Consider the following 14,668-nt stretch of genomic DNA (forward strand, 5'->3'; position numbering starts at 1 on the left):
GTCCATGTGACGGAAAGCCTCTGAATGAAATCAGAAATCTTTTCTCTGGTCGAGAAAAGGGTGGAGCAAAGTTGGGAGACCGGAGGCAGTAAGAGAAGAAATAGTTCAAGAGGAAATTGAAGTTCAAGGGCTGGAATAATAGTTAAATTCCACAGTTTTTAGTTTTCTTTTGGAAAAGTGACAGTAGTGGCAGTAGCTTACCAAACTGCTATGGCAAAAAGGTAATTAACTGCAGGAAAAACTATGAGGATTTGAATTTCATTTAACTACCACCAAGCTACTGCAAAATGCAGTTAAACTGATAGTTGAACTGTGGAACTACTCCCAAACACTGCTAAAATCCCAAGTAGCTTATGAATGTTGCATTTCTAACAGCAGTGGGACTGTGAGCGGTCCTACTGTACCTTCTTACTGCACGACTGCCGGATCTCCTCCACCTCCTCATCCTTGCTCTCAATGTCTTTGGAGTGGGTTTGCCGCAGTCTCTCCATCTCCATCTCAAGCCTCAGCTTGGCCTAAAGAACACACACACACACACACGCACACACACGTACACACACACAGTAAGACACACACTTTGTTCCTCTAAGTGCTCCTTATACACCATCTCATTGGTATCTTCTCCTCCTCCTTTACCTGCTCCAGCATTTGGATGCTTCCAGCCTGTTCGTCCAGCTCCTCCTCCTGGTCTTTGACCTTGGCTTCCAGGTCACGAATCGATTTCTTGACCTTAGCCAACGAGGCCTCGTCCTTGGACTCCTGGGAGGAGAGGTCCTTCAGCTCCGCCTCCAGCTGCTCCACCTTCTGGTTGACCACACACAGATCCGAGTCCTTGTCCTGCAGGCAGGGGGCAGCAGAGAGAGAGAGAGAGAGAGAGAGAGAGAGACAGCCCAGCCCAGTCATACAGAGATGGAACATAATGATCCATCATCTGTGTGTGTGCGCACATGTTGGTGTGGTGTGTGTGTGTGTGTGTACATGTTGGTGTGGTGTGTGTGTGTGTGTGTGTGTGTGTGTGTGTGCACATGTTGGTGTAGTGTGTGTACTGTACCTCCAGCTGCTGGCGAAGACTGAACACCTCCCCGGTCATCATGTCCCTCTCTCGGCTCAGCTTCTCCCTCTGGTTTCTCTCCCTCTGCACCTCGTCCTGGGCCTGAGTCTGCTCCAAGTCAAACCTGCAACAGCAACCAGCACTCCCCTCACTGACGGGCCCAACACCACAGCCTGGGGGCCTCTCTATCAGACAGCCCACCGTGCCTCTCTCTCAGGGTGGAATCCTCACTCGAGATCTGCATACTTTAACTCCGACATTCGCATAGATTTCTGATTCAAGTTCTGCGCACGGATCTCAAGTTAGGATTCTACCCTAAGAGAATAGCTCTTACATCGGAAACCCAATGAATCATAAATATTACAGATGACATTTTCTGATATTTGGAATGGTGTGAACCCTACAGCAACACCGGTGTAGATCGAGATGAAACATTAAAAGTACATCCCCTTTCGAAAAGTTCAGTCGTTTAGTCGACAGCATAAGAGGAGTCATCAGACTCCCCTCATTCCATACAAAGGACTCTAAATACAGTAGTTTCTGTTTTAACCTCAGTACCGGCACTTGCCTTTACGTTATGTTAACAGTGTGCTTTTAATTTTGAATTGCATTGTAATCATGAGCATAATATTCTATTCAATTGTCTAGGGCACATACACTTAGGACTGTTCATCTGAATAGTGAAGTGTTCTGAACTATCAAGTCCCCCATAATTCCCTTTTTCTTTCCTAAGAGGAGCCATCTTCAGCTTTGCACAGCTGAAAATGATTACTCCCACAGAGCATCTTCAATTAGCCTCAGGGGACAGATCACATTCTGCCACAGCAATCTCTTCTCAAGTGCTAAAAAGTGTGAGTCATTTCCTCAGCCATAATGCAATTCCGCAGATTACAGCCCGTCTCGTTCTCTATTCAAATGAAGAAACTTTTTATTCTTCTCCAGGGCAGGTCAGTGTGTGTTTATGTGAGGACATTCAGCCCTGCTCACTCTGATAGGAGTCTACTGTCTACATTATGTTATAATGTAGGTTTCTCATAAGATGATAAGCTGGAATAAACATATGGCATATCAAGGCATCTGTGCATGTGTGTGTGTGTGTGTGTGTGTGCGTGTGAGGGCATGAGAGTGTGTGTGTGTGTGTGTGTGTGAGGGCATGAGAGTGTGTGTGTGCATGTGTGAGTGCATGAGATTGTGTGAGGGTGGGTGTGGGTGTGTGTGTGTGTGTGTGTGCATGCGTGTGTCTGTGTGAGTGCATGAGAGTGTGTTTGTGTGTGTGTGTGTGAGTGAGTGCATGAGAGTGTGTGCGTGTGTGAGTGCATGAGATAGTGTCTGTGCGTGTGTGTGTGTGTGTGTGCACGTGCGAGTGTAGTCTCCAGTAGACTCACTTCCTCTGTTTCTTCTCCAGGTCGTGATTGCGGCTCTGCTGGCCCTCCAGGTGCAGTTTGGTGTCCTGCAGCTCTGCCGTCATTCTCTGGCACTTCTTCTTCAGCTGCTGCACCGAGCGCTGCACCTCATCATTATCCGCCTGCAAGTCAGTCAGCTACACACACACACACACATACACGCACACACACCGCACACACACACACGCACCACACACACACACGCACCCGCACACACGCCCACAATCTAATGAGATACCATAGCCGTAATATGCCTTTTGTCATTTGTGTTTAAACAAAATGAGGAAAAATTTCTGAGGTGCAAAATGAGTTTTATGATAGATGTGTGCATATGCGGGTTAATTTGTCCTTGTCTATTGCCTCTGGACCATACATCATTGTTCTCTATAATCTATAGGATATGAAAGCAACTGCCTGCCAGGAATATGAGAAGAGGAGGCTGGGGAGGAGACTAGTGTGGCAGAGTGTGTGTGTGTGTGTGTGTGTGGGCTGCTGACAACAGGACATGCCAGGGGTAAAGGGCCCTTGTAAGGGGTAAAGGGCACAGTAAGCCAGGGGTAAAAGGTCCCTACCTTTCTCTCCAGATGTCTCTTGCTCTGCTGCTCCGTCTCCAGCTTGTCTTCAAACTCCTGCAGGAGTCTCTTTTTGGTGAACTCCGTCTCGCGGATGGCTCTGTCGTACTTCAGCCGCCACTCTCCTCCTGTGGGGTAGATGCAGCGGTACAGAGGGTCAGGGGGGGTGACAGAGGGAGAACACGTGACATTTGGGATGACAGAGCCATTAATGCCGGACAGCCTGATTGAACGAGAGCAAGAGGCTCATTGTGACTGAGGCAGTGGAGGCTGCGGATCAGGCGGATATAACTGTAGAAGGGCTGATGTGTGTGTGTGTGTGTGTGTGTGTGTGTGTGTGTGTGTGTGTGTGTGTGTGTGTGTGTGTGTGTGTGTGTGTGTGTGGCTCACGTACAAGAGTTGCCACATACCAGATACTGAAACCTTTTCTTCTATCCAGTTGAAACTTTTTTTAACATCAAAATTTGACAGAAGAAACTCAACAAAAGGATGAATAATATCCCTCTAGGTTTATTTTGTCATATGGTCATCAACTGTATAAACTCAAATCTACTCGACGTGACTGAAACTCATCCAAAGAGTATAATTTTGGGCGCAATGGAGCAAAAAAAAAGAAGGCAAAAACCCATCAACCTAACATGACATGCAGATCTTAACTGGCCCCTGGGCTGGAGCTGTCAAAGCCTATCTGAACTAAAAGCAGCAGAGAAGCGAGTCCAGGTTCATTTCTCAGGCTTCATTTCTCAGCCTCATCCGAGAGGCTGTCCGTTTCCCCTTCAGACAAAGAACACTGGCGCCTTCCATTACTGCTCCCCCTATTTGCATATATATAGAGTAATGACAGCTTTCAGGGGCCACTGGCTTTGATCCTGCAGATTATTTTTCTCATTTATCAGAAACATCCACTCTGTGGCTTTTATTCCTGAGGAGGTACCGGGCACAGCCTGGCTCAAGGACAATACACTCCCCAGTGTGCGATTTCCTTCCCAGCAGGAAAAGATCAGGGAGAGAGTGAGCGGGACAGACTAACTCTTGTATTTCTTAATACCATACCTGTATATCCACTTTAGATAGGGACTTTATGAATTTATGTAATTATGCAAATTATGACCCAATTCTCCTACAATTTCCCAATAGAACTGTTGAAGTAGGAGTTAGTTCCTAAGGTGTGCCTATATCAGGGGAGGCTGGTGGCGGTAGAAATGAGAGGACGGGATCAGTGTAATGCATGGAATGGAATTAGGAATGGTATCGTACACCATTCCTCATTCTATTCCATGCATTACCATGAGCTCGTCCTCTGATTTCTACCTCCACCAGCCTCCATTGACCTGTACTGTACAGTATACGTATGTATGCCTATGAGACACACAGCTGCTCATAATGCAATCTGTGATCCACTCACTACAATGCAATATTGCAGTAAGATATCCTCTTATATCAGTCATCCAATACCTTCCATTGACTTGGTCACAATGCCTACCTCATGAATACTGTGAGCCGGTCTGGATAACAGGAATCATGGCACCAGAACTCACCTGCGTAATCATCATCGTCATCGTCCATTTCACCGTTCAGCTCTGCCGCTCTGATGAGTCGAGCCTCCATCACCTCCATCTCCATCGACTCCATCTGCTTCTTCATAGCATCAAACTTAGCCTGGGTTAGAGACACACACACACACACACACACACACACACACACACACACACACAGGGACATTAGTTCTGACATCAACCAGTCAACATCACCCACAGTTCACCCCCACCTCTAGATTCCAGCTTAATTATAGACCAATATCCAATCTCCCTTTTATTAGCAAGATACTCGAAAAGGTGGTTTATAAATCAAATTAACTCCTTTCTACACGAAAACAAGATTCTGGAAAAGGTTTCAGGTCTAATCATAGCACAGAGACTGCTCTCACTAAAATTGTCAGTGATGTCAGACTAAACACTGATGCTAATAAAGTCTCCATTCTTGTTCTCTTGGATTTAAGTGTAGCATTCGACACGATTGATCACAAGATCCTCATCAATCGTCTTCAAAACTGGGTTGGTCTCTCTGATTGCATCCTAAGCTGGTTCCGTACATATATTACAGGGAGAAAATTCTATGTCAGTCTTGGAGATCACATATCGGATGAGTATGATATACGTCTTGGTGTTGCACAAGGAAGTGGCCTTGGTCCCTTACTATTCTCACTGTATATGCTACCACTTGGCAACATTATCAGAGCACACAATGTAAACTTCCATAGCTATGCGGACGATACTCAATTATACATCTCTGTTGTACCAAATGATACTAATGCTATTTGCCTCCTCACTAACTGTCTGTCTATCAGCTGTCAATAAATCGATGAACAACTTTTTAAAGCTAAATGACAAAACTGAAATCCTCTTACTTGGCCCCAAAGACAAACAGGCTATGCTTTTAAACAGCCTTGGGAATCTAACTCCCTTGATTAAGTCAGAGGTTACAAGTCTTGGTGTTATCTTAGACTCTGATGTGAGTTTTAATTCCAACATTAAGAAGGTGACCAAGACAGCCTTTTTTCATCCGAGAAACATTGCCAAGGTGCGCCGTTTTTTTAACTCAGCGGGATGCTGCAAAACTGATTCATGCTTTTATTTCAAGTAGACTTGACTACTGTAATGCACTTTTTACTGGCCTCCCCAAGAAGTCTATAGACAGGCTCTAACTAATTCAAAACTCTGCTGCTAGGCTACTGACAAAAACTAAGAGGAGAGAGCATCACTCCAGTCTTAACTGCTCTGCACTGCTCTGCACTGGCTCCCTGTATCGTTTAGAATTGACTTCAAACAACACTGGCTCCCTGTATCGTTTAGAATTGACTTCAAACAACACCTTACTGTTTCGCTGGCAATCTATACACCCTCAAGAGGACTCAGATCCTCTGCTGCTGGCTTATTGAAGGTTATTATCAAAACCCAAAAGAAAGTTGGTGATGCAGCATTTATTAACTGTGCCCCTAAACTGTGGAATACAGTACCTCAAGAAATCAGGGAAGCAAGCTCAGTAAACATTTTTAAGCGCCAGTTAAAAACCTCACTCTTCAATTTAGCTTTCAATGAGCATTTTATCTATGCTGCTATCTCTGCTGACTTTATTGTATTGATCAACCATCTATGCAACTAGATTGAGTGATGCTGCTTTTATTGTATTGATTAATTATGTTATAGTTGTTTTTGTTTTTAATCTGCTTTCTTTTTCTTTCTTTTGCGCAGTATTCGTACCTGTAGGTCCTTCATGTCCTTCTCCAGACGTAATCTTTCTGATGTCTCTGTCTCCAGCAGCTGGGAGGCTGACTCTCCAGTGTTCCTCTCATCAGCAAGCTCCACGGACAGCTCTGTAATCTGGAGACACACGCACACACGCACACACAACCTGGTCAATGTGTGTGTCTCATGGACAGGCCTATCTTTAGTGACGGTGCGCCACATACGCACACCTTCATCTGGCTACCTACAGTAAGTGACATGATAGCCCTGCTTTTCTTATCACAGATGGGTGCAAATAACGAACAAAGGCAGACTGTTGGACATGATAACCTGTCCCTTAGCTGGCCAGTGTAAAGTGTGATATAGTAATCAAATAGTCCTTCACTGTTTCTGCAGACTTCAGATTAATGAAAAGGGCATGACTAAGTTTGCACTATCCTAATATAATATATAATATATAATAGTACAGTGAGTGCATACATAACAGTACAGTGAGTGCCTACATTTTCTGTGCATATGATCCCAGCAGGAATCAAACCCCCCCCCCAACATTAGCTTTGCTAGTGCTGTGCTCTATCCAATGAGCCACATAACAGGACCACAGTGCCAAGTCTCCAAGAACTGCGATGCACAACACACTGTACCGTAATGGGGCCCAGGAGACTCACCCTGCTCTCCAGTCGATCACTGTTCAACCTCAGTTCGTTCCTCTCTTTCTCCACCTTCTCAAACTTCCCTTTCAACTGCTGGATCTCCTCCTGGGAGACGACACGGAACAGGAACAAATGTGAGAGAGGAACGCATTGGACCGCAGAACGAGGAAGAGGCTGTGGCCATTTGCTATATCTGTAGCCATTGAGATACTGTACATCATGCAAATGATGATATACTTCCGCCTGCTCCATCCCCTTGGCACAAACCACCGACCAATGGACTGTGAAGTCGAGGGATGAGCTTTCTAAAAGAGATACATGCAGTTGTTGATAACAAATCTGTGGATCTGTGGATCTGTGAATCAGAGACTGTTGCTGAAGCAGTCTGGGTTGGGAGCTAAGATGGTTTAACAGTCTAACTTACCGACAGACAGACAGACAGACAAACAGACAGACAGACAGACATATAGACAGAGTGACATATAGACAGAGAGACAGGCAGACAGACAGACCCAACACACACACACACACACAGATACTTACGTCTTTGCCCCTGATCTGCTCCTCGGTGAGCTGCACCTCGATGAGGGGTCGTACGGTGGTGAAGACCTTCCACCACGGCCAGTCCTTCACCCCACGGTTCTTCTGAATGTTCTTCTGGATGCAGCGGATGGCCAGGTCTTGTATCTGTTCATCACACACACACACACACACACACACACACACACACACACATACATACATACATACATACACACACATACACAGCACACAGAGAGTGGGTGGACAAATATTGTACTGTATGAAAGCTGAAGGCTGACAGAGTCTGTATGCAGAGGAGAGAGCAGAGAGAGCAGAAGCACACAATGCGATGCAATGCAGAGGAGGCTCCATTACAGAAATAGACTCGAGAAATTCTGTACTGTGGGCCCAGAGAAAACACACTTAGCTCTGACCAGAGGCAGGAGTGTTTTATGAATAAACTTTTCTCATCACTCGAATAAACAAAATAAAAGAAATCCATGACGGGTGTAAAGGGATCAATGTGTGGAATGAGTATGGGGAGGGGGGGGGGGGGGGGGGGGGGACTCCAACACGATCGATCTCTGTTCTGTTCTGTGTCTACAATATTTAGAGAGCAACTATTTTAAATGTATGTGTTGCATGGACTAACTAGCCAGGGCCTTGGAGTTGTCCGTCATCTCTGGAGAACTGGTAGAGAGCATGTTCCAAGGCTTTTGATTAATTAAATCAAACATCAATATATGTTGGCAGCAGATTCCAAGTGTTACACGATTTGCATGCTGCTAGTGCATGAAGCATCTCCCGTACTGTAGCAGCAGATTACGGGGAACCCAATTAGAGCAACATTATTCTCTACAGCATCAAGTAGATTCCGCCCCGGAGGCAACCCCCTCTATGGCCAATTAGGATTTGTCACACCATGAAAGCTTTAACACACTGCAAAATGCAGAAAATCTCAGACAGGCTTATTCAACAGGAGTCATTTGTGATGTTTAGCCCCATAATGAAGAAGACAAATACAAGATTAGGCCATGTTCAGGATGGGAATAAACAAAGGGGTTATTCATATTATTTTGAGAGGGTCTGTCTGCTGTTAGGCAGTCTGCAAAGAGAATATGGGTTGTGGGCCAAGATTCAGACAGAACTAAGATATCCCTCCCATTAGACTGTAGATTTGTTTAATTAATAATTCATGTGTATTTGAAAAAAGAAAGAAATTGGAATGCGTGTTGAGAAATTGTACCATTTATACTTGTTTGGAAAGACATAATAAAACATTTAAAAACATAAAGATATCCATAAAGATATCCATACCCATTATCTGCGCCACCCTCATAGATAGACTTGGGGGAGAGGCCAGAAAGTGAATGTCAGTTCCTGTGTGTGTGTGTGTGTGTGTGTGTGCGTGGGTGGGTGCGTGCGTGCATGCGTGCGTAGACTGAGAGCTAGCTACTTGACTGTGCAGGAGTAGCAACCGCCCACACCACCTGCTTCCACTCAGCACCCAGCTCTCTGACTTAAAGCAAGTGCTTAATTAAACAACCCAAGGCTGCTCTGTTCAATTCCCGGTGGGTCCCCTGGGCGTACTCCAGAAAAGATAACAACACAATACAAGGCTGTGTGTGTGTCTCAAAAGAAAACAGGATGTCTTCCATATGCCTCCTCTACTGAGAATGAGAGTCAAGACGGACACTCTCAGAGGGAAGTTGTTGCTTCTCCAATTGGGAGATATTGTGATGGAGTCAGCCTTGGACAACACCTTGGGAGTATTTAGCAGGCTGACATTTCTATTTGAACTACAACAGTATTTGTTCAGATGTGTATGACTTAATATATGCCAATTAGCTGCCGCTTTTGTCCAAAGGGACTTACATTGCAGTGAGTGCATACACTTTTCAGTATTTATGGTCCCAGCGGGAATCGAGCCCCCAACCTAAGTGTTGTTAGTGTCATGCTCTACCCACTGTGCCATAGAGGACTTGAGGAATTGCGCTCATTCTCAAAATACTGGCACCACCTGTTAAGACTGAATTCTTCATACTTCATATTGTGCAGTGACGGTGGAATGAGAGACTAATCAAATTTCATGACGGGGGTGAGAGCCCAAGTGGGTTTCATTATACCATCATTATGATAAGACAGGCCTCTGGATAGAGACACACTCAGTTAATCCTCCACATGGAAAGGGGGGACGAGAGAACTCAGCTCACACATTCATATACCACTTCATTGCATTTGTCCAATTACTCTGGTCTAGGGCGAATGCATTTGGAATAACTACTTTCTCAATCTTCTCCATATTTGCCTTTCAGGTGATCAGGCACAGAAATACACATGCTCTGCATTCTCATCACAGCCACTCTGAATGAACCAGAGACTCCAAAGATATGATTGTTTATCTTTATCTACTACTTTCTACTTTGTTAGAGATAAACTCTTATCTTCATTTTTTTTTAAGAACATTGAATCAAGTCGAAACCTGATATAGGACCTCTTCCATGCAATTATATTATCTTTTCATTATAGTATTACTCTAACAATAACTCTTTAGACTTCAATTTTTCAACTCAAACATAAATAAGATGTTTACATAAATATATAAAACATCATCCACTCCTAATCTGATCAAATCTCTGGAACCGGTAGCTCTCATCCATAATTGAGTACTACATCTTACCTCACAGACCTGAACTTTAGTTCAGAGGCAAAGATTTACAAGAAAAAATAAATTGAATCTTATCTTTCCATTATAGATACATTTACTGGGGTGTGTGTTGGGGGGGGGATACAAGAGAGGGCATTCAGAAAAAGTTCACCCTCGTCTTAATGGATTTGGTAATGGTGCAGAGCCTTAGCCTAGGGATCTCACATAGTCCCTCAGTGATGATTCTCTGCCCTTTCTAACGGATTAAAAAGCACTCTGCTCCATCAGCTTGCCTCATTCTGTGAACGGTGACCTCTGAACTTAATAAGAGAAAAACCTTGGCCTTTCTTGGGTTCCCATTTTCCACCAATGCACATTACTCAAAGGCTGCTTATGTTGTCATGGCGGCAGAAAGAGAATCCAAACTAGATAATGGAAAAGCTGATAACAAAAAATGAAGCACAACGAGTTATAAAAAAAATCCCCCACAACACCTTGGGAGTACGATTGTATGCACCTTGTATGTGCGTTGCTCAAAAAGCTCAAAGCTATACGTGTGTAAAGAGTCATTACTGAAATTGTGTGTGTGTCTGTGTGTGTGTGTGTGTCTGTTTATGTATGTGTGTGTGTGTGTGTGCGTGTGTGCATGTGTTTGTGTGTGAGAGCGAGACTAAAGGGAGAGAGGGTAGTGGTGTCCATGCAGTACCATGGGGCTCATGACTGCCCATGCCCAGATGAAGGCACTATGTTCATTTAGAGGGTAATCCCACACAGGGAATGAGCTCAGGTCCATACATCAGCTGAGGAGATGGTATCGGGGCCAGAGAGATGGCCCCCATCTCCCAGAGAAAGATAAATGGAGGGAGAGGAAGAGATGGAGCGGAGGAGTGAGAGACGGTGGCACGTACGATAGGCCTGCGTTTAGAGGGAGCTGATCGATAAGATGGTGATTGAGGGGGACATGTCACCTCTCTGTCCCTGCCACAGACGGTGATTGGATGGATCAGAGTGGAGGAAGGTGGGGCTAGGCTGATGGATTTATAAAGTCCTGCTGTGATTAGTTTAAGATTTACAACAGAGCTAGCTAGGTCCTCTTATAGCAGAGAAAATAGTCCCTAAATTTAGACCGGGACAACAACAGGCTCGCTGCTTCACTCCACATGTCACTCACTCCAGGGCAACAAGACCTGCTCAACAAACATCACAATCATTTTCAAGGATTCCCAAAACCCATGTGACAAATTATATTTCAGGTCTACGGCACACATAGTTTTTAACTGTACCTATGGTGTAACATTTTACAGTCCACGATAGAAAGAAAAGAAGAAGAAAACAAAACCTAAAAATGTGCAATGCAGTGAAGTATAGCTAAACCTATAGCTGCTTTGAACTGTTAATGTGGTAAACACATTCTTTTTGTACCCTTCCCTGCCCAGCTGGGGTGGGTGTGTGTGTGTGTGTGTGTGTGTGTGTGTGTGTGTGTGTGTCTGTGTGTGTGTGTGTCTGTGTGTGTGTGTGTGTGTGTGTGTGTGTGTCTGTGTGTGTGGAGCCATGCCTACCTTCCTCTTCTTGAAGGCCTGTCTTGCCAGGTACCCGCTACAGGCTGCTTGGAACAGGGTGATGTTGCGTCTGGTTTGCTCATCCCTCTGCTCCTCCAGTTTAGCCAAGGTCCCCGCTCTGAAGAACAACTGGAGGAGAACACACACACACACACACATACACACACCTCTCAGATCAGCTCAGTTCAGTCAAACACAACATGCAATATGTCAGACAGAAGTCACTCTTGCTCTAGTCAGGAGCAAAGATTGAGTGAATTCCTCAGTTGTTTGGCATTTAAGTCAAATGTAGTAATAGCACTGTCAATAAGGCCAGCAGGGGTTGAAGGCGAGGAGATAAAGTATCTGCACGTTTTTGCATTGAGTCCACAAGCAGATAACATGACAAGAAAGTGTGTCATCCTTCCATTTTAGGCCAGAGAGAATTGTCCCTTATCTGAGTGAGAACACTGACACGTGATGAAGCTGTTATCTGTGACAGGGAGGGTCCGCACTGTACTGTGCCAGGTCAGAGGTGAGCCAAAGTGAGTTAAACAGCCAGTGGACGCAGCATCACATGACATCATCTCCCTGCCATTCACACACTCTTCAGGTGGGACAGAGTTATTTGCATAGAGCTTCTCATGGGTTGATTCGGACACTCTCTGAGTGGGAAACTTGGGTATCATCTTTGTACAACAGGTATCCACATGTGTTTGATACCATTCCTCATTCCATGCCATGCATTACAATGAGCCCGTCCTCCGATTTCTACCTCCACCAGCCTCCCCTGCGGCACACAGATACTGTCCTATATGGAAAAGAGATGGTTATACAACTAAAGTACAAGTGTCACTGTCCGTAGGGGAACCTCATGAAAATAGGCTGCCCTGGCACCACAGAGGGGGCACAATGGAGGTCCAGTATGTGTTTTGTTGCATGCTGCAACTCCACCAAGGATTTCTCTATAGGATTTGTGCAAGCTATAACACAAGCATGGATAAACCAAAGGTCACTCCGTGCCCATATTAAGACATCTGACTTACTGTACTGGCAGTGTTTACCACTTTGGGAGTTGAGCTGTGAATCCACTGACATGAGAACATTTGAAGCTGGCGTAATTGGCATTCTACTGGGGCCGCTGTTGCTAGGACGCCGTTGGAATGCTTTGTGAATGACCATCTTGGTGCTAATCTACTTCTGAGCCCGGTTCAAAACTCCACAGCCCCCCGAAGGCAACTGCAGCTGCCACCAAATAATTACCAATCTCTCCCCTGTTCTAATGTGGCTCTAGTATACTGCCAGTATCTGGGAGCGGTAGGACCTATTGTTTTCTCTCCATCGTTGCTTTTTCTCTTGATTTTCTTTTTTGGCAGTGGGACACTTTTCCAGCTGATGGGATTAAACATCAGTGTGCCAGGCAGTGTTTACTGTGATTAGACTACAAGTGCCAAGGCGAAAGACAACAAAGAAGCCCATCACTGCCAAAAATTGCTCTAGAACGACATGAATACAAAGGAGACATGATTGTGGTCTCATAGACAGGGAGCTGAAGACAGACAAGCCGCTCAGATCCACCCTGCATACACACCCCTGGGCAGGAGACCGGTGGGGCTGGCAACACTTGGCAAGTCACCCAGGGAAAGGGGGACAAACACATTCCTCAAGCAGAAACAGGAGGGGAGGACTTTTTCAACAACTGTTCAACAACTGAATATTTACACATATGGAGATGCCTTGTTTGTTTTTGTTTTTTTTGGGGGGGGGTTTGCACACTGACCTAAAACACTGCTTCCTATCAGAAATACACACAGCGGTAGTTTGTGTGTGTGTGTGTGTGTGTGTGTGTGTGTTACTGTTCTAGTCCTGTAGGGTGATCTGTGTGCTGGTAGTGGTACTCACCCTGCTCAGGCCCATGTGATAGCTGCTCTTCTCCAGGTCCAGGGACTCCAGCAGCTCCTCCACGGCCTGGAGAAAAACACACACGCACACACACACACACACACAGGTCAGTCTCTGCCTCCATCCCCCGGGGTCTGGGCAGTTACATTGACACAATCACAGAGTACACCCCCCCCCCCCCCCCCCCCCCCCCCATCATATCAGCCAATACTGACAGAAAGTATTCCTTTCACATGAACCCCCCCCCCCCCCCCATTTCTCTCCTCTCACATTCTCAAGGTCACGGCGGGTGTAGACAGAAAGCGCGACAGAGAGAGAGAGAGAGAGAGAGTGAGCGCTAAAGGAAAACCAACCAGACAGCTTGTCCTCCAGAATCCTCCTGCTCCAGGCTTATTCCTCCTGGCCCCGTGGTGGTCTCGACCCCATAGCAGCCTTGAACACATACAGACTGTGCAATGGGACACGGGCTGCAAGCCTCTCTCTCCCTCCCTCTCTGCCTCTCTGTGTGTTTCGCTCTGCCTCCTCTCAGCCCCCAGCCTGAAAGGCCCCCCATCTAGATTACCACTGAGAGAGGGGATGCAGCCCCACAAGCACTGAGGGGCTTTTGTTTGACTGGCGTTTCCACAGAAACCTTGCTCTGAGACGCTGGGGATCTCTCTCTCTCTCTCTCTCTCTCTCTCTCTCTCTCTCTCTCCCTCTCTCCCTCTCTCCCTCTCCCTCTCCCTCTCCCTCTCCCTCTCCCTCTCACACTCCTTCTGTAAAGAGTGGCTTTTGTGTTGTTTTCCCTCTACCATTTCACTCTCACTGGGGCTCCTCTTGCAGCGGACCAATACACAATTGACCCTCATTGATAGTTAACCTCCAAGAGGAGCGCTTATTAGCAATCCACCCTCAACTCGTCGGGTTACACAAAAACACTTTAACCATTAGCGCTGTCTCACCGCTCATATCTCCTAGAAACCCACGCAGTGGGGACCGGGGGAGCTCATTTCACCAAGCAGCCAGATCGTCTCCAGAGTAGCAAATATAATTCACAAAGTTGATAAGTCCACCAAGTTTTGGACTATTTTGTTGCGCTCCTAAACCCCCCCAGTGCAATTAGAAAGCATTTTTCCCCTGTCTGTGCTCCTTATTG

At 45.8% G+C, this 14,668-nt stretch overlaps 1 protein-coding gene across 3 annotated transcripts in view; it reads right to left on the reverse strand.

Moving 5' to 3' along the window:
- The window catches only part of LOC310824121 (unconventional myosin-XVIIIa-like), a 68,709-nt gene that overhangs the window by 16,603 nt on the left and 37,438 nt on the right, over window positions 1-14,668 (reverse strand). For all 3 annotated transcript variants that reach the window (XM_083696970.1, XM_083696969.1, XM_083696971.1), the window contains 11 exons: window positions 13,534-13,599; window positions 11,653-11,781; window positions 7,468-7,611; window positions 6,940-7,029; window positions 6,287-6,406; window positions 4,565-4,685; window positions 3,027-3,154; window positions 2,437-2,591; window positions 1,052-1,175; window positions 637-837; window positions 405-515 (listed from right to left, as the gene is read on the reverse strand). In XM_083696970.1, the coding sequence (XP_083553096.1) occupies window positions 405-515; window positions 637-837; window positions 1,052-1,175; window positions 2,437-2,591; window positions 3,027-3,154; window positions 4,565-4,685; window positions 6,287-6,406; window positions 6,940-7,029; window positions 7,468-7,611; window positions 11,653-11,781; window positions 13,534-13,599 (1,389 nt within the window). The remainder of the gene's footprint in view (window positions 1-404; window positions 516-636; window positions 838-1,051; window positions 1,176-2,436; window positions 2,592-3,026; window positions 3,155-4,564; window positions 4,686-6,286; window positions 6,407-6,939; window positions 7,030-7,467; window positions 7,612-11,652; window positions 11,782-13,533; window positions 13,600-14,668) is intronic.

Source organism: Argentina silus, assembly GCF_951799395.1.
Source record: "Argentina silus genome assembly, chromosome: 2".
Classification (NCBI taxonomy): Eukaryota; Metazoa; Chordata; class Actinopteri; order Argentiniformes; family Argentinidae; genus Argentina; species Argentina silus.